General features: G+C 35.6%; 1 protein-coding gene across 1 annotated transcript in view; it reads left to right on the top strand.

The window, feature by feature from the left end:
- The first annotated feature begins 14067 nt into the window (after window positions 1-14067).
- Window positions 14068-27610, top strand: part of NBN (nibrin) — a 59014-nt gene continuing 45471 nt past the window's right edge. The window contains 5 exon segments of the mRNA XM_027131369.1: window positions 14068-14231; window positions 16068-16198; window positions 17351-17499; window positions 17954-18113; window positions 20833-20936. Of these exon segments, the coding sequence (XP_026987170.1) occupies window positions 14195-14231; window positions 16068-16198; window positions 17351-17499; window positions 17954-18113; window positions 20833-20936 (581 nt within the window). The 5' untranslated portion in view covers window positions 14068-14194.

Genomic DNA, 27610 nt, shown 5'->3' with positions numbered 1-27610 from the left:
AATTGTTAACCCAGGATTAGGGGGAAACTCCTGGCATCATTATATAATGATTTTTTCTTTTCCCATGCAATCACAGTCTCTTACTGTTAAGCAGGTTCAACAAGATTATTACCCAGAAGATAAACTACTCCAAGGGAGGGAAAAAAAGGAAAAAAACTTACAAAATTCCTGCTCAAGAATTATTGTCTAGAAATTACATTCAATGCTTTTTAAACTTTTGTTAGAGAGTTTTACAAAAACCTAACATATAGTGTCCAAAATAAGTTTACCAAGTTCTGTTTGTACAAAATTATGCCTCACAGCTTCTGCTCAAGGGGAAGAGGTTGAAGAGGGTGATCAGTCCCACTTAGTTTGGTACTGTAATGGGGATACAAATTAAAAATAATAGACAATTCTCCCTGTTGAAAATAAGGGGAAAAACTCTGTTATCTCCCTTTTTTTAGAGCATTTACTTTAGAAAACTTATAATTGTAAATTCTTTCTCTTTCTCTTTGCAATGTATGTAAATATTTTTTATAAAGCTAAATAAACTTCTTGATAGCTTTACAATCCAGCAATGTCTTTCTCAGAGACCTGGGGGCCATTTCTTAGAAACGTAATTATCAAGAAAGAGAGTACCCCATCTCCTAGTTTCTGTGGGAAGGTTTAATATTTTATGGAAAGGCAGGAAAAATTTAAACATAAAATTTTTATCTGCCTATATAAGCCTCCTCCCTCCCCTTTAATGTGTATTGTGTATCTGCATTAACCAGACCTCCTTAGGAGATAACATTCCGTCTTTTTTTTTTTTTAACCATATATATATATTAAAGTATTTGTTTATTTTTAGCTGCATTGGGTCTTAGTTGCAGCTGGCAGACTCTTCGTTGCAGTACACAGGCTTCTCTCTAGTTGTGGTGCGTGGGCTCCACAGCGCACAGGCTCCAGAGCATGTGAGCTCTCTAGTTGTGGCACGTGGGCTCAGTAGTTGCATCACATGGGCTCTCTAGTTGTGGTGCACGGGCCCTAGAGCAGCGGTCCCCAATTTTTTTGGCACCAGGGACTGGTTTCATAGAAGGCAATTTTTCCACAGATTTGGGGGGGATGGATCAGGCAGTAACGGGAGCAATGGGGGGAATGGTTCAGGCAGTAAGGCAAGCAATGCGGAGCGACACATGAAGCAATGAAGCTTTGCTCGCTTGCCCACTGCTCATCTCCTGCTGTGCAGCCCGCTTCCTATTAGGCTATGGACTGGTAGCAGTCCACAGTCCGGGGGTTGGGGACCCCTGCTCTAGAGTAAGCGGGCTTAGTTGCCCCACGGCATGTAGAATCCTAGTTCCCCAATCAGGGATCAAACACATGTCCCCTACATTGGAAGGCAGGTTCTTAACCACTGGACCACCAGGGAATCCCCAACATTCCTTCTCAATCTTGTAAAGGGTCAGGATGATCTACTACTCAATAGCTCCTCAGGAGATAACCTTTCTTCTTAATCTTGTAAGGGGTTATGATGGCCTACTACTTGTTTTGTACATTTAGATCTGGATTGTATAAATGGTCAATATGTAATTTGACATGTAACCCTTTGTCTCAAAAACTAATATAACTGTGCTTTGATCTCTAATGGGTAAAATAGTCCTCGGAGCTATTTGAAAGACTGTCTCCTGGGTTATAATCCTCAAGTTGGCTCAAATAAAATTTTCCCTTTCTGTCTTAGATCAACTATTGATTAATTTTTTCATTGACATATGCATGGTATGGTTGGCAGGATATCAGAGATACCCACCTGAGGACACCTGGAGTCTACCCCAGACTGTCACTTGGTACCAGCATAGGCCCATTGAGCCCCACCAGCTTCTCAGTACTCCTCAGGTGTTCTGGTGAGTTCTCCTGATAATCTGGATCTCATTGATTTTAAGTGATGATTCTAAATTTTTATTTGAGCTGTTTTTACTTAAGACTTGGAATCTTAAGGGGCACCAGTGCATTTCTTAGGCAGGAACCTAGGGGGATCTGGGCAGGAGATTCAGGGACACATAGGTGGCTGGGTTTTTTAAATTTGACTTAAATTGACAAAACAATTTGATATATGTTCAGAACAAAACTTTTGTTAGTGGTATGAAAGATTGAATCATTCAGCTCTGAAGAACAAGGGGAATTTGCTCCTTCCAGCCACAAGGTGTTCTTAGGTGACTAAGAACATAGTGGAAGATCAATCCTCACGATGTGCAGTGAGGTCCCCACAGAGAACCCCACTATAATCATTAAGTAAATACTGCTCTTCCAGAGATGCACGAGGTAAGGACTGATCATCCAGTGCTCCAAGCACCCACAGTGGTTTCAGACTGTCAGAGGGAGAAACTGAGACACGTAAAAGAGTTGAACCAACCCAAAGGCAACTCCTTGGGGAGCTAGACTCAGAGGAAGCACACATCCAATCTACCACACTGTCCTCAGAAAGTTGTTCAGATCAGATCTAATATCTGAATTAGATTACCAAATTATTAATGTAAAATTGTTTCTCAAAGGCCAAACAGTTCCTGGGAAGATAGCCACCCAAGGGAATACCAGCTGGGTTTATGTATACTTGCAAGTACTTACTTATTTGGGTATTAAAGGAAATCCCACCCTGAAATGGCCAAGATAGGGTTCTTTAGGCACTCCAAAACTGAACTTTGTGTTCACAGTTAAAGAAAGCCAGTTGAAGGTAAGTTCTTACCATGGCAACCAGTCTGCTGGATCTCTGTCTGCAGGATCTACTGGAAACAAGAGTGGTAATAGTTTTTCTCTTTTCTAAAATTAGAATAGTAGGAGAAAATACGTGTAGGGCTAGCTTCTTGGATTCTTTGAATTAGAAAGACTTCTAAACTGTTAAAATTTTAGAGACCTCTCATCTTAAAACATTGTATTTATTTTAATTGGTGTGCAGAAGCCCCCACAGGTTTCAAAATTCCAAAGTGGCCTCATTGAAGGATTTGTTGTAGAAGGCTAATGAAAGATTGATATAAAAGGTACCTAAAACAAAAGACTTCAAGACTGATGTAATTACTGTTCCCCTCTGTCCCCCTTTATTTGAGTACTCATTCTAGTAATCCTCTGAATTGCCTTTCCACTATGAAGAGACTATTGAATGGTTACCTTTAAGAATGGGACCACCTGAGGCTCTAGGTGAGCCTTTTCAGATCAAAGGCCAAACTGAGGGCCATAGTTAAAGAATTTTTTAAACCCAGGGAGAATCCGCGAATGTTTTTGTAAATGGATTACCAAGAGGGGAAGCTACCAGTCTAACAGAACCATAGCTAATGTTGAGGGCCTGATTGGATTTCTTTTTTTCCTTTGGCCTTCTCCCCTAAGCTAAAGGAGGGAAACAAAAACAATCCAACATAGCTGAAAAAGTATGTCAGCCCTTCGATATAATTTAAGTGGCCACTCAAACCTTTGAGGAATTAAAAACAGCTGTCCTTGTTTTATAAGTCTAGTCTTTACGGGACCATATGTGTGTCTCCAGAAACAATCCAAAGCCCACCAATCCTTTTACCACTCCACAAACCTCCCCTATTTATCCCCTTAGTGGGGATAAACCTCCCCTTAAGTGGCTTGTAAGTATTGAAAAAATAAATTCTGGCTTTAAGGGAACAAAATTTCCTCCCAAGGGGAACTTGCATTTCCTCTCTTATGCCTTTGAGATATAAAGTCATATATCTGATCTTCTCTAGGAACTCTTATGTAGGCCATCTTTTTAAAATGCAAATTTCAGGACGGTAACTCTTAGGGAAAGAAAAAAACAAAAGGGAGATAGTTAATTTGGAACTTGACTTGTCAAGAACATATACACATCTTAAGTGTCTTCTCAATAAATAATAGTAAAAAGGATTTAGCCATCTAAACAAATGACCTTGATTTTTTCCATCTGCCAGAAACCCAATTTGAATCCAATCTCTTTTGTAACTGGTGGGTTTTATATTATTGTACCTGATTCATGGCTGAAATTTTGTTATAGGAACTATGGGGTCTCTGTGTCTGTGTGTTTGTATGTATCTACATAGGTGTGTTTTAGATATATGGTATTGCTAAAATTAATTTATAAAAGAACTCTATTTACTTGGCTGAAAGGAAATTAAGTGCTTATATAAAAACTCAGAAATATAAAAGAAACTAATCCAAATGAATTTCAGTGTCACATGATCTAAGATTAACTTTAATGAATGAAAACAAGTTTAAGTGTGTTGTTTTAATTAATATAGACGTGTCTTTAGAGTCATCAACATTAAGTGTAATATCAATACTTTTATGGTACCTAGGTTTACTACAAGTCAAATAAGTTCTTATCATTCCTGTTGCAAAATTTGTCAGCAAGAACATTAACTTGATGTGATGAAACTTTAAAGTACATTAAATATAAATGAGGTAAGAGATTTTTAAGTGAACTCTAGGAATAATGATGTTTTAGGACTGTCTACTTAAAATAGTTTCTCCAGATTTTTTGGTAACTTGAAACTGCTAAATTAATTTAAATGATGGGACTCTCTAATTAAAATAGAACTGTCTACTTAAAATAGTTTCTGTATACTTAAAATAGTTTCTCTTTTAAGGACTGTCTACTTAAAATAGTTTCTGCAGATTTTTTGGTAACTTAAAACTGCTAAATTAAGTTAAATGATGGGAATTCATTGAATATCCAGATCATTCCAAATAATGTACTGGAACTTTAATTGCTAAACAAGTCTAAGTTTACATACCTTTGTCTTCTTATTAGAGAAAAACTAAAGATATTTGGGTTCTTTAGATATATATTGTGCCTCACTGAGGAAAGAAATTAGGTTATAGAATATATTCCTAAGTTTGCCAATCAGGAAGTGCTTGTATGACAAATAAACAGTTCATAATTACTTGCCTGTTAGTTTGAGACAATAAGGTTTTAAAGTTAAGAATTCTAATTAAAATATGTAATTAAAACTACTAAAAATTAACAAGGAAAACATCTTTGTATGCAAGGAAAAAGAAGGTATAAGGATTGGAAATGAGTTTTCTTAAGGGAAAAGAAAGTAATTTTTGTCCTAAAGCTGGTTATTTCTAAATGGGAAAGGAAATAAGGGACAAATTAATATGGATATAGAAAGTTGTAGAAGGTGTGTGAGAAAGAAAATGAAAGAATCTTTAGAAAAGAATTCTATGTCAGGATTTGCTAAGATTAGAATAAATTTAATTGAGTAAATTAATTTTAATATTAAAGGTTAGATGGTGTAAAATCTGAACTTGGTGTTTTCTCTGTTAAGAGGGCAAAGTTTTCTTAGGATGCTAATCTGCTTTTGATAACAGATTGTAAAGTTTCTTAACCTTTTAAGTAATCTGTTAAAACTTTCTGTATTTTAGAGAGAAAAGATTATGTTTTGGTGGACATTAAGTTCTAGTGTGGTTTAAAAAGAAGTTCTAGTGTTGTTGTCTTTGAAGTTATTTGTATTTACTGCATAAGACTCAGTTCTCAAATGGCTCCTTATTGCTATGTTACATTATTGTAAAGTTTGTTTCTGAAGCTTATCACAGTAATCTATATTTGGATGAAGATCAGATGCCCCATGACCAGGAGATTATGCATACTGAAAAAAACATCAGATAAAGGATTCTTTACAGCCCTGATGGAAGGGACCATATCAGGCCTCTTATTCTCCTGAATGAAGTGCAACTCCTGTTTCTGACACCTGACTAACTTAAGACCAGCACTATCAGACCAGAACAAGAAGATGACATCTGAAGTAGACAGCTGACTCAAGATGCTAAGCCAGGCCTGTATTACTTTAGTAAACTTTTGTTTATGAACCAAATGTATTTCCTCCTTGGGCTCAAGGTCACCTACAGGTAGGTGGAAACAGCTCCTGCCAATCTGCCTTTAATGTGAGCATTCTGTATTCAATCAGTTTTCCAACAGTATGACCATTTGGTTACAATATTTGTTCCATCACTTGGAATAGAAGATGGCATTAATCACATAGAGGCTTTAACAAAATTTACTCAGCAAGCTTTGAATAATAGTAATCAAGTCATTATCTTGCTCAATTCAGAAGTCTCCATGAAGATCAGAATCACATGGTCCTCAATATTCTAACTGCTTCCCAAGGAGGAACTTGTGCTATAATAGATACTGAATGTTGTGCTTTTATACCTGATGAGTCTTTTATTGTAACTCATCTTATGACACATATGAAAAATCATATTGCCACTCTGAATGATCCTCTTCCCAGTTTAGGGGTAATACTAAGGAAATGGTTTGGTTTAGGAGGGTCTTGGCTTAAACCTTTACTAAATGACATTGTTACTTATACCGTCAATTTGATTACAGTTTGTGTAACTCATAAAGCGATAATTTTTTTGCCTTTCACACTATGCATCACCTACTCCTACTAAGAATGATATATAAACAACTTGAAATTATTGATTACATCTATAGTTCTCTATAAATTAATGAACATGCACAATGCACATGCAAGATAAAATTGGTGTAAATCCTATTGGACAACTTGGAATTGACATTAGTTCTTACTAGTACAACCCCTAAAAGGAAAAAAAGAACCAGGCTATTAAGACCTGACATCAAGGGACATGATGGACCCAGGGCAGATAAGCAATCACCCTATCATCAAGGGACCAAATATTTGATCACTCAATGCTTTCTCTCAAAAGATTAGTGATCAAAAGGGGGAAACTGATGAAATAAAATTCATTTTATGGCAGGACAAAAATTTGATCATAAATTTTTTTCCACCTATTTGGGCCTTCTCCATTCCCCTTAGTGTGTATTGTGCATCTGCATTAACCAGACCTCCTTAGGAGACAACCATCCTTCTTAATCCTGTAAAGGGTCATAATGACCAACTACTTGCTTTGTACATGCAGTCTGGATTGTGTAAACAGTCAATACATCATTTGATGTGTAACCCTTTGTCTCAAAAATTTATATAACTGTGCTTTGACCTCTAATGTGTGGAAAGTCCTCAGAGCTTACTGAAAGACTGTCTCCCAGGTTATAATTCTCAGGTTGGCTCAAATAAAATTTCCCATTTCTTTCTTAGCTCAACTATTGATTAAATTTTTGTCAACATTATATAGAAGGATGAGATTTCTTTCTGTCTTTGCAATCTCTTTAACAGATCACCTGTAATTCCAGTTTATGCTTATTCAATAATAAAGCTGTTCCCTTTCTCTTCTATCTTTGTGGAGAGGTTTTCTGGGGTAGCAGGAGATTTTGTTTTTAGTCATGCCCTGCCCCCCAGCAACAAACCACTCAGTGAGCAAAGCCAACAATGCCCAGTACTAAAGCCATATAGTCACACCAGGCTTGGGCCTGGACTGTGGGGTACTAAAGAACCATGACTTCCAGAAATGGCCAGAGGGTTGTTTAGTATTGTCTTGAAGAAGGATTAGAGTGACTAAGAAGTCCTGGCTTCTATCTCACTACTAGAGAACAGCAGATGTCCTGCTTATTTTAGGTGAGAGGTACTGAACATGTGACCTGTAACATCCTTAAAGGTATATGTCTGAGTCTGAGAAAAAGAAGAAACAGTTGATAATGTTCCTCCTTCTAGTTTCTGATCCAGTGTTCACTTCCCAGGCTGCACTACACAGGGATTGCTCAAGGGTAGGGCTCCAAGGATTTGGTCCAGGTTGTAGCTGAAGGGATCCAAAGAGAGCTGCACTGAGAAGCAGAAGTTTGTTCTTGTCATGACTCTACTGCACAATGGCTTTCTGCTACTGTGCAAATAAATTTTTATCAGCTTTATTTTCCTCATCCATGAAACTGGGGTGTTGGTATAAATTATCTCTAAAATCACTTGTAGTCTAAAAATCTGTGATTTTACAAATAAATGAGATTTGGTAGAATTATTATAGACCATCTGGTATGGTACTACGAAAGTCATTGTTAAGTGCTGTTAACATAAAGTAATTGATAAGATATGACTTTCTTTAGAATAGTAGCTCTTATGTATTCTAATATTTACGTACTTCATCTAATTTACACTTTTAGATGATTATTAAGCTTCAGATTTTTAAAGTGCTTTGCAATCATTTAGGGTGACTTGAGTGACTTCTGGAAGTAAAGCTAACCCATGCTTCCATTACGTAGACTTATTTGTTCTCATTCTGTAAAGTCAAGTCATACATTTTGCAACTTGGGGTCTTGCATTCTTTTAACTTCCAATTTTTTAACAAATAAATTCTGGTCAAACAGCCAATTTGATAATTATAATCCAGTAGATTAATTCATTAAGTTACTAATAATGCATAGATTAACATATATACTATTATACTCCCATGTAAAGACAAAGCAATTTAGTCACATAGAAATTAAATTGTTTATTCTCAAAAAATATAAAATCATTATAGTAGAATAATTCTAGTAAAATAGAATTAGGATTGGGCTACAAAAAATATAACTCATTGTTCTTTATTATCAGATAATCCTCAGAATCATAAAGATACACCTTGAGTCAACACTGTTTCTCCACATGCTTCTTATTCCCCCACACCCCATCTACCTTCACAGTTCCAATATAAGTAAAGGTTGGAAAGAGGGATATTCAATGAGATATTCAAAAGACATCAATGAGCAGTTAAGTTCAACAAACACTTATGTGCCTGTTTGTGCCCATCACTATGGTAAATATTAGAGATATAAAAATGATTTATACAGTAGGGACTCAGAAATGACTTAGACACAGCCCCTACCCTTAAGGAACTAGAAAGGAAGGAAAGAAAAGGAACTAATATTTGTTTAACATCTACCATGCATAGTACAGTATCTCATTTAATGCTAACAATAATACTTCAACGTAGCTATTATTTAATCCCACTTATATGTCAGAGGAGACTGAGCTACCTTAGTTAGTTTGTGATCTTGAGACAATTAAATCCTAGCTCTGTTAAACCTATGCTTTAGCTTAACATTTGTTATAAAATAATGGCAGAGTTAATGGAATTTGGGGGGAAGACAAGATAGTTTTTTAAATGTTTTTATGATAATGTGAAGAAAACAAACAAAGAAATTGAAGATATGTAGTATAAAGAGGTAACTCATAAAGCAAAACCTTAGTGGAAATGAGAGGAGATGGGTTTAAGTTAAGTACAAATGGAGAATTTGATCCCAAACTGAAAGGTCAAATCACACCCTGAAATAAGAGATAAGAAGGCAAGAATGAGGGACTTCGCTGGTGGTCTAATGGTTAAGACTCTGCCCTTCTAATGCAGGGGCCATGGGTTCGATCCCTGGTTGGGGAACTAAGATCCCACACACTGTGAAGCATGGCCAAAAAATAAAAGAAGGCAAGAATGAGATGTAGGTATAGCTTTTAAAAGAAAAGAAGTTTGTCTTATGATGGGGATAGAGGCAGAGTAGGAACAGGAATTGCAGGGAAGTTCTTGCATCAATTTCCTCAGTAAGGTATGATACCATATTCTTAGAAGGGGGCTAGGAGGTGATCAGATTTGAGGAGATTTGCGAAGCTGTGGAATAGCTCTTTAGGTTTATAGGGAATAAATTTTAAAAAAAAACAGGAAGTGGGACTGATGAATAATGCTCTGTAGTTCAACTGATATTAGAGCTTATGAATTTGCATTCATTTCATGTTTTCAAAGATAGGCAGATTTTATCCAGAAGCTTCAGTCTAGAATGTTACTGTATGATTGACTCATGACTGAGGGGTTGTTAGGGTTCATAGAAAAGTGAGCTATAGAGCTGAAAGTGAGAGTTGAAAGCTCGGAGAGTAAAAGTTATTCTGAGAGCTATTCTCAGTACTGAGAGATGAGCTAAGAGTAAAAGTAGTTCAAGCTCAGATCCTGGTGTCTATCCTGCATATGATGGAGGATAGAAGGATACAGATAACCTGGGTAAAGTGGAGGGCTCAAGTGGCTGGATACCTGGAAGAAGCTAAACAGCAGGTGTAATGGGAGTGAACATATAAGAAAGCGAGAAGGCCAAGCAGCTCCAGTCAGAAAGTTGGATATTAAAGCTGGAGAAGATTCTGGTGATATAAAGAGCTAAAACTGACCATCAAAGGGGTAGTATGTTTGAAGCAGAAATGAAAGTCACAGGAGCTGAAAGTCAAAGAAATGTGAGCCTAGTTGGTAGAATATGTTGTCCAGCTGTGTCTTACAATTACTTGAGAATGATGGCAGGAGTTGGGATGGAGAAGAAAACTCTCACATAGATGGCAATGTCCTCAATGAATATGGGCAAATGACATGGACATACCTGCAGTTAGTAACAATAAAAGGGGTATAGAGGGTGGGTAGTCATATGAAATAATCCTGACCTAGAAGAGATTTTGCAAGGCAGGGAAGATGAATATCTTAAAATGGAAATGAAAGTTTAGGGGGAAATAGTAATTCTATTGGCCAATAAATATGGTGCATGTCAGTGGGAGAGGTATTGGAATGACTATCCTAGAACTCATGGAAGGAAGCTGTGACCTAGGGAGAGAGCCATGTTTCATTTAAGGCAAGATGTAGAGGGAATTTTCCATGAAGACTTTAAAGATCTAAGAGAGTTTGTTTATAACAGAACAGAGGTAAGAGGAGATGCCAGCAAACTACACGAAGCAAGGAGCATGGAACAATGAGCAGACCAATTTGCTACCAATCTTAAATTCTACCCGCATTGTGTCCCATCTTTTTAATATTTCTCAACTCTGATTAACAGACATATATTGTTGCCAAGCAACAGTTAAGTTTTCCTTAATCACTCTGAGACTACTCAATCTGTCCTTCTGGTAATCAGACATAAACAGGAAAAAGTTATAGCAAAAGCCAGCTAGGGAAGGACTTGCTCTGAAAAGGGAAAAAGTGACTTTATAGTGATGGAGCTGCAGGACCTCACCAACATGTACCAGCAGGAACAAGAAGAGTGCTTATGAGACTGTATTCTGAAATTGCTAAACAGGGAGCAGATGGAAAATAAATTTGCACAAGGGAGAGTTTATTGATTTGGCAGCACTCTCCAGGGAGAGAGGATTTAATACTATCAAGGACCCTAGGAAATATGACTATCATTCTTCCATGATGGCTCTTAGAAGCTTGAAGAAAGTGGTGGCCCACACGAAGAGAAGTAGAAATGGAAGAATTGTCATGGCAGATGGAAGATGTAAGGAGCAAAATGCTCAGAGAAGTAGGCATGCCAGTATTCCAATACAGATGCTCTATTTATCAAAGTGACTAGGAATTCTCTGGTGAGAGGGGCACCAGCATCACTGAGAAGCTCAGTGGTGGCTCTCCTCGTAGGTCATGGGGAGTGATAAAAGATGTTGTTACAGAACTGGGTTCACATATAAACAACAAGGCTAACAGAATCCTGAAACAGTAGAAGCCAGGTGGCAGCACTTCACCATCAGAAAGGTACCACTACACGTATCCAAATGAGTGGCAAAATAGGAGTGACAGTCAGAGATCCTGACCTCTGAAGATGATTAATAGAATACGGCATCCCTAGGGGGAAAGATAGAGGTTAGCTAACAAGGGCATGCTCAATCTATACAATGACAAGAAATCAAGGATGGGTGACATAAGGCTGAGAGCAGCCGTCTCAATAAAAAGTCAGTCTCTTACCCAGTTTTCTAACTTGAGCCAGTTTACCAATCCAGAACCCATTTACTGAAGGAGAGGCAGGATTGCAGGAGGAAGCACCCTGTAACACTTTGGTGAGAATATATGGTAATGATTTCCCCGTCCATGCCCACCCCACCCTCAGTCCTTCCTCAAAAGGACCTATGGCCATTCCCTCGGGAAACCATACACTGAGGAAGAGGGAATGTTCAAACATTTTGAGGATTGTTGGACACAATCATTATTGACACCCAGGAACACAAAGAATTATTATGGCCCGCAGTTAGAGGTAGATAGGAGCCAGATAATAAATGAAATTTTTGCCCAGGTGTGGAAGAAGTACATCCACTGAGCACAGGGACCTATCTGGTGGTCATTTCCACAGTTCCCAAATATATAATTGAAAAGGACATATTTGGTAGTTAGTAAAGCACCCACATTAGTACAGTTCTTTGGCCTACGGAATAAGAGCTATCAAAGCGGGAAAGGCCAATGGGGAGCCTCTGAAATTGCACAGGCAAGATAGTAAATAAAAAACAATATAGAAATTTCCAGTTGTGATGTACAACATGACTATAAGCTAACAATACTGTTTTGTATATTTGAAAGTTTGTATGTGTGTGAAGTATGGGGTCAGTCTTCATTTCTTTTGTAGTGTTAACTAATAACCCTAGGACCATTTACTGAAAAAGGAAGAACTTTCTTCCATTGATCTGTAATATCACTTTTGAAAAATCAAATTACGTATGCAGATCAACATGGTTGACCTAACATGGGTTAGGTCTATTTTGACACAGTTGCCTATTTTTTATCCTCGTGTCAACAGAACACTGACAATATAACTTTATAAATACATCCTGATACTTGGTAGTTGTAAGCACTCCAGCTTTATTCTTCTTCAAAATTTCCTTGACTATTCTCAGCCTTTGCATTTCCATATAGATTTAAAAAACTGCTTATCAATTTCCACTCAAAAAATTGGGACTTTTTAAATTCATTTTTCATTGTATAGAAAGATCAATTTTGTGAGAAATGGCATCTTAATCCACGAACATGGTATACTATACTGAATTTATTTAGAACTTATTTTCATTTCTGTCAGTAGTTTTTTGCAGTCAATAATGTTTTGTGTCACATCTTTTGATAGATTTCTTATAAGGTATTTGATGACTGTTGGTGCTACTATAATTAGCTATTTAAATGTCACATTCTATTTATTTTCTGGAATAAAGGTATACAACTGAATTTTTTAGACATTGTGTTCAGTGACCTTATTAAATATACTTTTCAGTTCTTTTAGATTTTCAATGTACATGATCATGTTATTTGTGAATAATGACTGTTATTTCTTCCTTTCCAATCCATATGCCTTTTCTTTTTCCCTTTTACATTGCTTAGAACATCCGAAACCATGTTTAAAATAAATGATAAGAGCAAATATGTCCTTATTTCATTCCTGATGTCAGGGGGAAACATGAAATAATTTACCTTAAGTATAATGTAAGCAGCAGTTATTTGGTAGATGCCTTTTATCTGATCAAGAATGTTCCCTTCATTCCAATTTTGCTGAGAATAAATGGATGAATGTGGAATTTTATCAAAGGATTTTACTGCAGCTACCAAGATGATCATTATTTTGCTCCCTTTTTCCTGTTATTCTGGTGAATTACATTTATTTTTTTCCCCCGGTTAACACCCACCCTTCTATTTCTGGAATAAGCCCCACTTAGTCATGATTATCCTTTTTATATACCACCTGATTCAATTCACTAATTTTGTGTATAAGATTTTTGCATCTATGTTCATAACAGAGCCTTTCATAAACCAGCCTTTTGAAGTGACATCTTTCTTCCTTCTCATTTCAGAATGCTTTTGAAAACCAAAAATTATGTGAATTATTACACATCAGAAGTGTACTCTAGGGTGTTTACTTTGTAGTGTGTAGACTGTAGGATGGATTAGTGCAGGAGGTGGATGGTGAAGGATTAGGAAGCTACTATAGCATTAAGAGAAGAGCTTGCACCAGCTTGGTACAAGTAGAAATGGAAAGGATGGATAGACTCCCCAGTACTTAGCTACTGATTAGATGAAAGTGTAACATTATGAAACAGAGAAATTAGGAGAACTTTATCTGAGCTTGGAGAAGAGTAAAAATAATTGGAGTGAAATACTTATTTTCACCATAATTATCACAATCATTAGGATCCATACGAAGGAATGACCGCAATTTAAGCAATTGCAAATGCATGGAAATACGTAACTGGTCACTACGTTAATATCTTTAATTAGAAAGTTTCCTTACGTTGCTTTGAAGCTGATTTTTAAAATCATTTCCATTCACAATCAGAAAAAAAATCGATAATCTTGTATTCATTGAACACCTTAAAATGGGATCCTTTTAAGACAGCACATTTCAATACACATTGCGCTATTCCTTTCCTAACCACAGGGTGGCGACTAGGCGCCAACGCCGCACTTCTGTCTATCCCTCCGCTTCTTAGGCAGGTGTGGCTTCCAGGAGCGCGCACGTCCCGGAGTCTGCGCCAATCGCAGGCGCTGCGGCCGCGCACGTCGGTCAGCCGCGGTTACGCTGTCGCGCATCGGCCAGACCCTAGTGTTCCAGGCCATGTGGAAGTTGCTCCCAGCTGCGGGCCCTGCCCGAGGTAAGGGCGGTAGGGAGATGTCCGGGGACCGATTTCCCGGGAGCAGATGCGGTGGGCAGAGGGTTTGCGGATGGTTACTTTCGGACCGTTCTCGCCCTGGGAGACTGCGAAAGCTGGTGCGAAAGCCGCGCATTTGTTGTGTGGGGACTGCGTAGTCTTTCTCGGCGGGTGCGCAGTGCTTGCGAACCAGGCTTTGGTCTGACGGGGGGAGGAGGCATGCGACACTGGGCCGTTTAGTGACCGCCGGGTCCTTTCCTCCCGGTCTACCGCCAGGTTCTCCGTGGTTGGGACCAACTCCTCTGGCGGGACTAGCTCTGACCTGGGCTTAGATGGTCTTCCGGATTGAGTCTTGGCCGGGTATATGTTACGACATCTAGCGTTTTAAGCTTTTGAGGAAACATCCAGAATAAGTTAACAGTCTGGAAGACTCTATGACTCTGTCTTGAGCGCATTGTGAGGAGCCACGGAGATGACTTGTGTAAATGGCAACTACAGGAAAGCATAATTTTGGTTTTGTTTCGGAGCCTTTTACCGTTTTGTCATCACAACAACTGAAAAATTTTTTTTCTGCATTTCTAGCAGCGGAAAATGGTAATTGCATGTAAATTGGTTGCCTAATATATGTAAGCACTTATTAGTTGATAGATAAGCAGTTGTAGCCTATGATTGGCCTTGCCCTCCGGAAGTTTACATTATGAGTGAAGAAAAGATCTACGTAGAGGCTAAATGGACTGACAGTGTAAGGAAGTATGGAGAGGGCAAACTAATGGTAAGGAAAATAAATACTGTAATAATACTGTAGATACTAAAAAGTATAGAGACTCAAAGATCAAGTTTCACTGTGGACTTGGAGCATTGTGAGGTGTAACACAGTAGGAACAGTTTCCAGAAACAGTTGTAGCCTGTGGCTGGCTCTTTGAGTTCCTTTAAGGAGGCAGCAGAAGAAAAATGCCCCTAGTGCCAGTGGGTGGCATTCGTAACTTTTGGGGGATCTTGAACTCTTTTCGGAATCAGATGGAGGCTATGGGGTTCCATCCTTCTAAGAAAAATGTAGGGAAACCATCACAAAAGATTTTTGTTGAAAGAGTCCACTCTAGGTTAAGAATCTGATTAATAAAATATAATCCAGGTCTCGTCAAGGTTTACCTGGACTCCTTTCTACTTGTCTAGTTTATTTGCCCTAATCACTCTACCACTCCAGTGGTACCAGACTAAACTCTACAAGTCTTCAACGTACATGCTGTTCTTCCAACAATTTGTGATTTCCAAATTTTTTTTAAACTAAGAACCTTTTCACGTTGTTCTAAAAGCTACCTTTAACATTAAAAAAAAAAAATCCCCAAATTATGCACTTGAATCTGGTCTGGACTTTTCTTGCATTGATCTATATTTTTTACTCTTGATCCAATACCATACTTTTTAACTGCTTTCACTTTGGCATATTTTACCACCTGGTAGAGGAAGTTCCCAAAATATTCACATTTTTCTGGACAGTTTTTCACATTATATTTTCCTGATGGAATTTTGAATTTGCTTATCAAGCTCCAAACATAGTGTTGTGATTTTATTTGGTAATGCATTAAATTATAAGTTAATTTGGGCAAGCATTGACAAAATTGTTTTCCTGTTAGAAAAATGGTAGAGCTTTCTATCTATTTAGATTTGCCTCCTTCAGTGAGGCTTTACTGGAAAACACAAGTTTGATTTATGTAAAGTTGATTATTAGCCTTTAAATAGCAAAATAAAAATGTTTAAATATTTGCCATATGTATATCTTAAATACATGTTTATGTATGTGTGTACCTGTTAATTTACTTTTTAAAAAAATTCTCTTAGAACCATACAGACTTTTGGCTGGTGTTGAGTACATTGTTGGAAGGAAAAACTGTGGCATTCTAATTGAAGATGATCAGTCAATCAGCCGAAATCATGCTGTATTAACTGTTAACTTTTCTGTAACTAACCTGGTAAGTTACTAATTTTATTTCACTAGCTGACAGTAAGAGGATTGAAATCACAAAAGTTTACCTTGGTGTATATGTAAGAGAGTTTGGGAGACTTTTTTATAAAGCTGTTAGTTTTCTTTAAATGTTAACAAAATTAAGGACGTTTGGGCAGTGGTACTGGTGATATTTGTTTATTTAAGATTTGAAGTTTCTGTTTCAGTATTTTACTATTTGTTTTAGTGATTTAGAAACTCAGGGGAAGTAGAACATATTTCTATTTATTTACTTGAACATTTATTGAGTGCTTACTGTGTGTCAGTCACTGTGCCAAAGCCTGGGAATAGAACAGTGAATAGACCATAGTGACTCCTGCTTTAATGAGTTAATGCAGCCATATGAACACTGGTGTTTCCTGTATATCTTAGGTTTTCACAAGGGAAATTGATTGCTTTACTAGGGAAAACAGCTGTTGTATATGCCCCACAGCTCCTTTGAATGGCTTTGAGTTTGTTTTGGTGTGTTGGTTGTTTTAATAATAAAGGTAGATTGTAAAAGTAATATAAATATATACAAATAGCTGTGCTCATGGTAATGCTGGTGGTAATTAAGGAAGAAAAGCCATTATTTTGAGCAAAGACTGCATGTTGGCAAATACTGGATCTGTTCAGTAATATTTAGGTTTTGTGTCTGTATTCTTTTAGGTATAGAAAAACATTGTTGAAAATACTAAAGAAAAAAAATTGTTACTGCAAGTCAGACACTCTAGCCTTTTTGCATTGGACTGATTTTTACTATGTGATTTTGATAATTTAAAAAAAAACAAAAACCTTAGGAATGAAGCTGTCATGTTATACATGAAACAGACTGTACAAAAGCAAACAATTCTCAAATTATGAGGGGTCAGGAAAATCTCCCCTGACTTACAAAAATAAAGAAAATGTATGTTCTAAGAGGAGTGATTCTGGAATTGACATTTTTCTCTTAATTGCTAGTTGAGTGATCATTCTTTGCTTGCAACCAAAACAATAACTCTATTGCCTACTGTGTTGGGAGGTTAGCCACCTATCACCTATTCCAGAAGTTATCAACCTTTTGTTTTGAAACCTTTCCCCTTAGGAATAGTATTTACTGAGCAGTAAGAGACTTTAAATTATGTATTGATTTTTTTTTCAGAGTCAAACAGATGAAATCCCTATATTGACAATAAAAGATAATTCTAAGTATGGTACCTTTGTTAATGAGGAAAAAATGCAGAATGGCCTTTCCCGAATTTTGAAGACAGGGGATAGAGTTACCTTTGGAGTGTTTGAAAGTAAATTTAGGTAAGAATTTTTAAATTGATATTAAAATGGACAGCTTTATTTTGTACCAATCAGATTCTAAAGGAAAAGGATATTTATGGATAATGAATTGGGACCAGTCTATTTAGTTCCTACTTAGGACAGTGGTGAACTTTGCACCACACGTGGTTAGTGCATTTTATTAATCATAGATAGTGAAAAGAGTGAATGAGAGTTTGAGTGGGCCCTAAGAACCTTGATGGGAGCTACTTTTGTTTGATTCTGCATAGGTCAAAGTATAATGTTAAACTTTGATCACTGTTTTTTTCTTAATTGCGACTTAAGACTTAGGAAGTGATAATTTCATAAGTTAGAAAGTTTAGTAATTTAATAAAAATTAAAATAACAGCATATGATGTGAGCTTAAAGTTTAAAGTACCATAAGTTGCCATCTCTATAACTATGATAACTTTGTGTAACTTATTCTCATTTACAGAGTAGAGTATGAACCTTTGGTTGCGTGCTCTTCTTGTTTAGATGTCTCTGGGAAAACTGCTTTAAGTCAAGCTGTATTGCAACTTGGAGGACTTACTGTAAACAATTGGACAGAGGAATGTACTCACCTTGTCATGACATCAGTTAAAGTTACCATTAAAGTAAGTTGAATGCCTTGTTATTATGTTAAAGTAAGTTCTCTGAATTTAAGTTTATTCCTTTACCCACTATACACGGATGTTTTAAAAGTCACTTGCTTTAAAACTATCAGAACTGTTAGTTGTAGATGTATATATGCCAATGAATCCCATATCTACCGTATAGGCTAGAATGGGGCAAGCAAAAGCACATTAAATTATATTTCAGATATTGATTTAGCATTTAAATGATTTATATTATCCTTTCACCAAGAAGTTATTACAGCCTATAGTTTGTGTTTTCAGTCTAAAAGCAAAGCAATTAGAGATCAACTGCCAATCTTCAAAGTTAGCAGCTCATGTCTTTCCTTCCTCCAGTCTCTGATACCATCTCATATTTTCATGCTCTTTTCTTTAGTTCTTATTTGGCTTTAGACCCTAATCACAAAGACTTTACGTTCTTACAATATTACCTTAATGTATTGTCACAATCTAGAGATATGTAGATATATGTTATTTGTCAAAGCAGTGATATATTTTGGGATGTTTCAGACTTTGCATCATCTTCAGATTTGGTTAATCCAAAACTAATTGAAGAATGATTTTGGGAGGTGATTCGTCTCCTTCAGCAGGTTGACTATAGATATGTGAGATTGTTTTAGGTTAATATCTATAGTGAAAAGCAACAGTAGATTCCTTTATTCAATGATACAAAAATCCTTTAATATATAATTAATTAAATTAGAATATGTGTCTTATACCTAAATAGGTGTCATAGAGAAAGGCTTGCTGTTCAAATTGAACCTCATGTTAAACTTGGATCAAAAATTGTTTCATCTTTGTAAGTTTATGAAATTGATTTATAAATTCAACAGAGTGATTAGCCTCCTGAATAGTAATTTATGCTAATAAACCCAAATAATAGATTCATAATTCAAAATGTCCATTTATTAGTTTATAGTAGGGATGTATCTTTATAGTGACCAGAATATTTACATGTAGACTCCAACATGGTCCCCTTGAAGATACCAAGGTACCTGAGAAATGGAATAGGTAATCATGCCATTGCTTGGTGGGTATGAAATAAGAGCAAAGGCAGTTAGATTGTCTTGAAAGATATTTTACTGAGTCTGTGACAGACCTGGAAACTAGGATCCATTTACCATAGTACACAGTATTCCAGTGACTAGGATGCTAATGGCCACCCAGTCCCTGGATATTAGAGAGTACTGTATATATACCAACAAAGGCTTGCAGAGCAATACTCCTTTTTCAATATTTATGATCAATCGTGTGCAAAAAATATTTGTCATTATATTATTTTTTTAGTAAATTTTCCAAAAATACAGGTTAGTTTATGTTTTTAAAATTGTTGAATGTTAGAACCAAAAGGTAACCTAAAGAGCATTCAGTTCAGTTTTTATTTTCTGAAGAGGAAACTGAGGCATGGAGCAATTGAATCCTTTGCCCAGGATCACATGTATTGGAGTTTACTCAGTCCAGTGTTGAATTGCTCATTACTGCTTCATGCAAGAAGTCAATTATTTCATTCATATTTGAGGTTCATAACTTTCAGATTTCATTCTTGAGAGATACCCTAAATTGCTTGCTCACATTTAGGTAATTTCCCATGTTTATTAGAAGCATTCTTACCAATTCTTTAGTTGTATTATTTCCTGGAATTATGCTGAATCTTATTTTCATTGCCAGTGATGGTATATTTTAATCTGTCTCAAATTTTGTGGATACATCTTATTTGAGGCTTATAGTTTAATTCACTTGCTAGTTGAAGTTTCTTCCCCCACTCCATCTGTATATACTTATTTTCAGCTTTTGTCCAACACTAAAGAGTTATTCCTTTATTTACTTTCTTAAAAAGACTTTATTCCATAATTAAAATCAGTTTGAAAGGCAATTAAGGTGAAAGAACTCTCTCATGTTTATCTCTTGTTACTGTCTTCTCTAGGGCAGACATTACATTTCCTTAATTCTAAGATGTACATTTTAATGTTTTTAAAATGGTATACATTTTTAAATTGACTTGTATTTTATGTTATGTTGTTCTGCCCTCCCCAGGCAGTTTTTAAATTAATATTGTAATTGGTAACTTCTTTTTTTTCACCTTTAATAATGATTGTTTATTGTTTATTGCTACTTGCCTGTATGTTACATTTATTTGTTATTTCAACAGTCTTATTGCTATTTTAGCATATAGGCCTTTGCTTTGCAGGATTCTGACTTACATGAGTTGTAGTTACCACAGTTTGTTTATTTTTAATTTTTATTTTATATTGGAGTATAGCTGATTAACAACCTTGTTAGTTTCAGGTGTACAGCAAAGTGATTTAGTTATACATACACATGTATCTATTCTTTTTCAAATTTTTTTCCCATTTAGGTTATTACAGAATATCAATCAGAGTCCCCTGTGCTATACAGTAGGTCCTCATTGGTTATCTATTTTAAATATAGCATTGTGTATATGTCAATCCCAAACTCCCAATCTGTCCCCCCCTGTATTGTAATTGGTAGCTTCTAATAATCAAGTGATTATACAGGGATTTTTATACTAAAACTAGGCAGTGACCAGTACTGACTTCTGTTTTATAGATTGTGTCTCCTTTATAAATTTAGAGAGACAGGAGGAAAAACAGAATAGAACAGCCTCTTTGTAGTCTATAACTTACATCTTTAAAAAAACTAGGGTATGAGTATATGTATTCACATGTTTTCTTCTTTTTAGACAATATGTGCACTCATTTGTGGGCGTCCGATTGTAAAACCAGAATATTTTACTGAATTTCTTAAAACAGTTCAGTCCAAGAAACAGCCTCCAGAAATTGAAAGGTATATTGCTTATTTTAAATATAATAAAATATGACATACAAAATATGATAGCACTGGTTTTATTTAGATTAATTCCCTCTTTATTGACTATTTCAGGATGTAATGTTACAGTTCAGTATTATTAATGAAGTTTTCTTGTTAGTATGTGAAGAAAGTTTCCCAGTTCTTTGTTGATTGTTCTTATCTCTGTGAAACACATGTTACATATGTGCCAATATTAAAAGGAAAATATTGAAGGACAGTAATAGCATAGAGGTGAAATCAGTAGAGCACACATGCCAATGCTGGGCATCATGCATGCAGGACACCAGGAATTGTGTGGTGCAGCATCCCTGTTGTGGAGCCTCAGAGTCCTGGGCCAGAATATTAACAGCGCTGTGGCCTTGGGAATTGAGCTGATTTCTTCTAAGTGTCAGTTACCTCCTTTGAAAAATGAGACTAATACCTGTCCTGCTGAGTGTCTAAGTATTCAGTATTATTAGTATTAGTATAAGTATTATTTATCTTAACTAGTGGTATACATAAAGTCTGAGCATATTGCCTGGCATCATAATAGGTGCTTATTAAAAGAAGTGTAGCTAATTGCAATATCTGGGAAGATTCATAGTAGCTTGATTATTTAATTTTTTGGATGCTCTGTTAAATTTGTGAACCACCAGACTAAAGGATCTATCCACTGTATGTATTGTGTTAGTAATGTTTGCAGTAATATAAGCTATGGTTGAGGAGGAAGATATTTGTGATTTTTCTTTTTAGATTGCATGGTTAAAATACTGGTGACTGTAAAACGGTGGGTGTTTTTAGTCAACATAAGAACATGCTTGCTTAAAATGTATGTCAGTAGCTTATAGTCTATATGGCATAACAGATTTGAGGACGTTTTAAAAATCTAAAATTCTATGCAAATTAAGTATTTTATTACCCAGTTTAAGTTAAGTATTACCTATTCAAGCTAAGTATTTTATTACCAATTTAAAAATATTACTAGCTATTATAAGCTAATTTGCCCAGTACATATATTTTTAGGAACTATTTATACCTGATAATATGTATTTGCTTTTAAAAGTAACTGAATATCAGATTTTTCTCTTTGTTTTTCATTTTCATTTGGGAGGTTTCGTGTATTTTATAATCTTGTTAACAGAAAATATGCTTTCCTCTGGAAAGAGATCTTCAGATTTTATTTTATTTATTTTTTGGCCACACCAAGTGGCTTGTGGGATCTGAGTTCCCTGACCAGGGATTGAACCTGGGCCCTTGGCAGTGAAAATGCAGAGTCCTAACCACTGGACCACCAGGGAATTCTCGAGATTTTAAAATAGATGATTCTTAACCTTTTTTGAGTCCTAGACCCGCTGTGAGAAAATGAAAGCACTGGTCTCTCCTCTAGAAACTTCACTTACTACCAACTTACATAGTATTTCAACAGAATTACATTTTTCCCTGAAGCCTATTTATGACCCTCCCTAGAAAAGTTGATAAATCCTATAAATAATGACTCTTGTTACAGATAATAAACCATTGTTAATTCTAGATTACTTAAGAGTGGAGGGGTCTGATTTTTTACTACTGGTGATATGTTTTATGGTCTTAGAGTTTTTAGAATTAGTCATTGATTCTTGCTTATTTGTTCAGATTCTCAGGTGTATTTAACCTTGGTTTTTTGGTTTTTTGTTGTTTTTACTTTAGGTTAGGCATAGTTTTTTTCTGGCTTCAATTTGCGATTGTATTAACTTAGATGACTATAATAAAACATCCCTACTCTAAGATTGTTCACTAACTCCTAATTCAGTGTTAACCAGGAAAGACTATTACATTAGTTCATGTTTGATGATGGCAACTGATAATCAAGTTTTTAATACTATTTTAAAATACGTAGTTTTTTGCCTAAATAGATTGATATACTTATTGGGATCCATTTTGATATGTTTGTTGAAGACTAATTTGACTCCATACTCAATTAAATGATTAAATTTAAGATATTAAATAGTAGTAGGATGGGTTATAAAAGGGATATGAGATAAATTGTGGTGGCTCTTCTATTACATAACTACCTGTTCTTTTAGTTCTGTAAAAGCATTATCACTAGTCCTGAATTTAAATTAGGAGGCATACTATATTTTTACCTAACAAAATGTGTAGTCCTTTTTGGTACAGTTATGTCTGCATCTTTGCACTGTTACCACGAAACAGAGTAAGTGAAGGGTTAAGATAGAGTACCTGATGTGGTTTGTGATACCTAATTTTCCTATACTGTTATCAAAGTACCAATGTAGATGAAGTCATTTTTAGATTACATTTAAAAGAAGTATTTAATTTTGATACTCTGTGCTCTAATAAAAGAAGTTCATTAAAATATTATATATGTCTGAATGTTAAAAAAAAATGATCCTCAAGAGAAAAAGGGAGTTTTCCTTTCTCAGTTTATTTTAAACAACAAGCAGCATTGTTTTCAGAAAACACTGTTGGGAGAGAGAGTCCTTACATCATACAAAACTTGCTGGTTATGCCAAGAATGAAAGGCCCTGACTACCCTATACCCAGGCCATTTCTCAGGGTTATGTTTGCAGTGAGAAACCTGGAGGGATGAGGTAATATCTCCTTCCCAGGACAGAGAGCAGGCCTGCTTATAGCTTGTTATTAAATGGGTGGATTCCCAAGTTCAGTGTAACACTACCCATGGTATATACCTCTCCTGTAACACAACCCATGGTATGTACCTTCTGTGTCATCCCCAGGGGACTTGGCATGGAAGGAGACCTGCTGCAAACACACTGAGGCTTGCTGCTTGCTTTGTCTCTGACCCAGGAGTCTTGTGTCTTCTGTCAGCATCCATGAAAGAGGAATAGGTTAACTTATTAGCTTGTAATAAAATCTCAGACCCAAGAGACACATTAGCATGAAACAATCTTGGTAAATGAAAGTTTAGGAAGCTTATAGAGTTGACCTTAAATAATCAATTAAAATTTAAAGCAAAGAAATTTAACACACACTAGAGATTTTTTTCCTGGAGATACAAGCTCAGATTTACAAGGTGTGGATGCCAATGTAATTCAAACCTTTTGGAGATCACCAAAAAAAATCATGAAATCATGAACAGGTACCTTTGGAACTAATGAAATAAACAGCTATCCAGATGTTGGGCAAAGAAATATTGTGGCTTGGAATAGTTTCCATGGCCAGAATTATACATGAATTCAGAAAAATTCTGTATTTGGAAAATCTTGGGACAGAAGTGAAAATGATGTGCTCTGAGTTAGATGAAATTTATTGAACATCATGTGAAGAATTTATATAAAGTTATAAAATGTACATAGGAAAAAGTCAATATTTCTAGATTAATATTTTATAGAATTTGTGAATAATATGTACCAGTTACTACATAATAAAGCATAATTATTTTATTTGTAGCTCTTGAAGTTTCTGTGTAAGTATGCCAAAAAATGTTTTAATTTTTTCATTATAGAAGTTAGAGGTCACTTTATATTTGTGGTATTCTTGTATTCAGGCAGTGTGCCTCTAACCTAGGTCTCTGCCAAGTTAATTTACTGTTTTCCAATTTTATTACTAGCTGTCAAATCACTATAGCCTCAGTGATGCTTTAAAACTTCTAGAATGTAATTTTTCAGAAATATTGACTTTTTAATGATGTTTTCTTCACATTTATCACTAGTCTCTCCTTTCTTGTTTTCATCCTTAATACTACTAAAGAGAGAAAGATTTTTCTGCGTATATGAAGTTCCAGAACATGGTCTATTATTTGTCACTGTATTATATATATCATATATGTATATATATATCATATATATATATATCATATATATGTATATGTATGTATGACTCCAACATTTGATTCGATTCTTGATAATATGGTGGGTTTTTTTCCTTTCGAGATCAGTCTTATTGAGTATTGGGGCTCAAATTTACCAATATTTTTAAAAGAAAACCAAAATACATTTTTCTAGTCCCAGAATTTTAATACTCACATTTGTATTGAGGGATGTTTTTACTTTCTGTCTACTTCTAATTTATTAGGTGAAATTTTTATTTCTGTTTTATACTGCCGGTTTATTAAATATTTATTGAACCAGGCAAGATAGACCTGAGGATATAATGATGAGCCAAAAAGCATTACAGTTTCTGCCATCTTGGCACTTAGTAGAGGAACCAAACATCAAAGAATCACACAAATAAAAGTTAGAACTCTGGAAAGCTAATTGCATATCATTCTCATGGAATGTGACTTGGTATAACAAATGTTCACTCTTCATTGAACTAAACTGTAGTTAACTGTTATCTGTTATCTGTGGCAAAATTAAGAATGACAATGTGAAAAACACAAAGCTGCAGATAATTTTAAAATGCTATTTTAGTCATTAGAAAGCAGTAGGAATCTCACATTTACTCAGTCATATGTATGTATTAAACATTTACATTCTATTTTTGTCTGAGACTGGCCCAATAATCTAGTGTTGTTACATTACTATGTAGACTAATTTGTAAACACCCATTTGTATATATATGAAGCCTTTTACACTAAAAGAAGTATAAGCTACGGAAGAATTTTCTTGAAAGGGATGTAAGGTGTTTGATGAAGAGATATTAAAATTTTTCCTATTTATGAATTAGAATGCCTGTTAATTTTTTAGTGCTACCTATTTTCTCATTGTAGATTTAATTAATAGTTAAAATAGTTTCCACTATTTTCTGTATGTGTTTAAAAGTAGAATAAACAGAATTTTAAAGTCAGTTATTTAGAAAACTGCAATAACTCCCCGGGTTTGCATTCCATCCTACCAACTAAATCTGCTCTTACCTGCAGATAACTCAGTCATTTGACATTGCAGATTCTAGGAATCACTACTTTAAAATAGACTTAAAACATCCATTAGTAATCTAGCAGATTAAAACACATGCATTTGTGGTTTAGTCAGTTATAAAAGTTTTTTTTAATTAATAAAATTTTAGTCATGACAGCTTACTGTATGAGATAATGTATGTTTCCAAGGAGAAATCTGGGGGGTGGGAGGAGGGAAATGTAAGGAAATTAGTTCTGAAATGCTGGATGGTGACTCTTATGACCAAAACATTTTTGTCATATTGGATGTTGCTCTCTGTGGATAGTTAACTCTAGTGACTGTCCAGATTCCCCCCATCCTACATTGTCCCCTCATCATCACCATTATGCTTTAGTAATTTTTTAAAAATCTTTTTTAAAGACTTAATTTTTAGAGCAGTTTTAGGTTCACAGCAAAATGGAGAGGAAAGTACAGGTTTCCTGTATTCCCACTGCTCCCACACATGCATAGCCTACCCCATTATTGATATCCCCCACCAGAGTAGCACATTTATTACAATCGATGAGCCTACATTGACACATCATAATCACCCAAAGTCCATAGTTTACATTAGGATTCAGTCTTTGTATTGTACATTCTTTGGGTTTGAACAAATGTAGAATGACATATATCCATCATTATAGTATCATATGGAGTATTTTCACTGTCTAAAAACCCTCTGTACTCTACCTATTCATCCCTCCACTTCCCCAACTCCCAGCAACCACTGATCTTTTACTGTCTTCATAGCTCTGCCTTTTCCAGAATGTCATATAGTTGGAATCATACAATATGTAGCCTTTCCACATTGGCCTTTTTCACTTAGTAATATGCATTTAAGTTTCCTCCATGTCTTCTCATGGCTTGATAGCTCATTTCTTTTTAGCACTGAATAATATTCCATGTTTGAATGTACCACAGTTAATTTATTCATTAACTACTGAAGGACATCTTGGTTGCTCCCAAGTTATGGCATGAGTTCATCTCCTCTGGGTAAATCCCAAGAAGCATGACTGCTGGATCATATGGTTAAGAATGTGTTTAGTTTTGTGGGAAAGTGCCAAAGTGTCCTCTAAAGTGGCTGTACCATTTTGCATTCCCACCAGCAATGAATAAAAGTACCTGTTCTTCTACATCTTCACCAGCATTTGGTGGTATCAGTGTTCTAGATTTTAGCCATTCTAGTAGGTGTGTAGTGGTATCTCTTTGTTTTAATTTGCATTTCCTTGATGATATATAATATTGAGCAACTTTTCATATGCTTATTTGCTCTCTCTATTTCTTGGGAGAGGTATCTATTAAAGTCTTTGGCCCTTTTTAAAAATCAGGTTGTTTGTGTTCTTGTTGAATTTTAAGAGTTCTTTGTATATTTTTTATAACAGTCAGATGTGTGTTTTGCAAGTGTTTTCTCCTGGTCTGTGGTTTGTCTTCTCATTCTCTTGATGTTATCTTTTACAGAGTGGAAATTTTTAATTTTAATGAAGTCTAGCTTATCATTTATTTATTTCATGGATGAAGCCATTGGTGTTATATTTAAAGAGTCATCTCCATATCCAAGGTCATCTAGATTTTCTCCTGTGTTATCTTGCAGGAGTTTTATAGTTTTGCATTTTATGTTTAGGTCTGTGATCCATTTTGAGTTAATTTTTGTGAAGAGTGTAAGATCTGGGTCTAGATTCATTTTTTTTGCATGTGAATGTCCAGTTCCATCACCAATTGTTGAAAAGACTAAGCTCCATTGTACTGCCTTTGCTCTGTTGTAAAAGATCAGAATTGATTCTATGTGAGTTTATTTCTGGGCTCTTCATTCTCCTCCACTGATCTATTTGTCTATCT

Source organism: Aethalodelphis obliquidens, unplaced genomic scaffold, assembly GCF_003676395.1.
Source record: "Aethalodelphis obliquidens isolate GAN/ISIS:26980383/991018 unplaced genomic scaffold, ASM367639v1 scaffold39, whole genome shotgun sequence".
NCBI classification, from domain to species: Eukaryota; Metazoa; Chordata; class Mammalia; order Artiodactyla; family Delphinidae; genus Aethalodelphis; species Aethalodelphis obliquidens.
The sequence above is the reverse complement of the archived record's forward strand: the minus strand, read 5'-3'. Positions and strand labels throughout refer to the sequence as shown.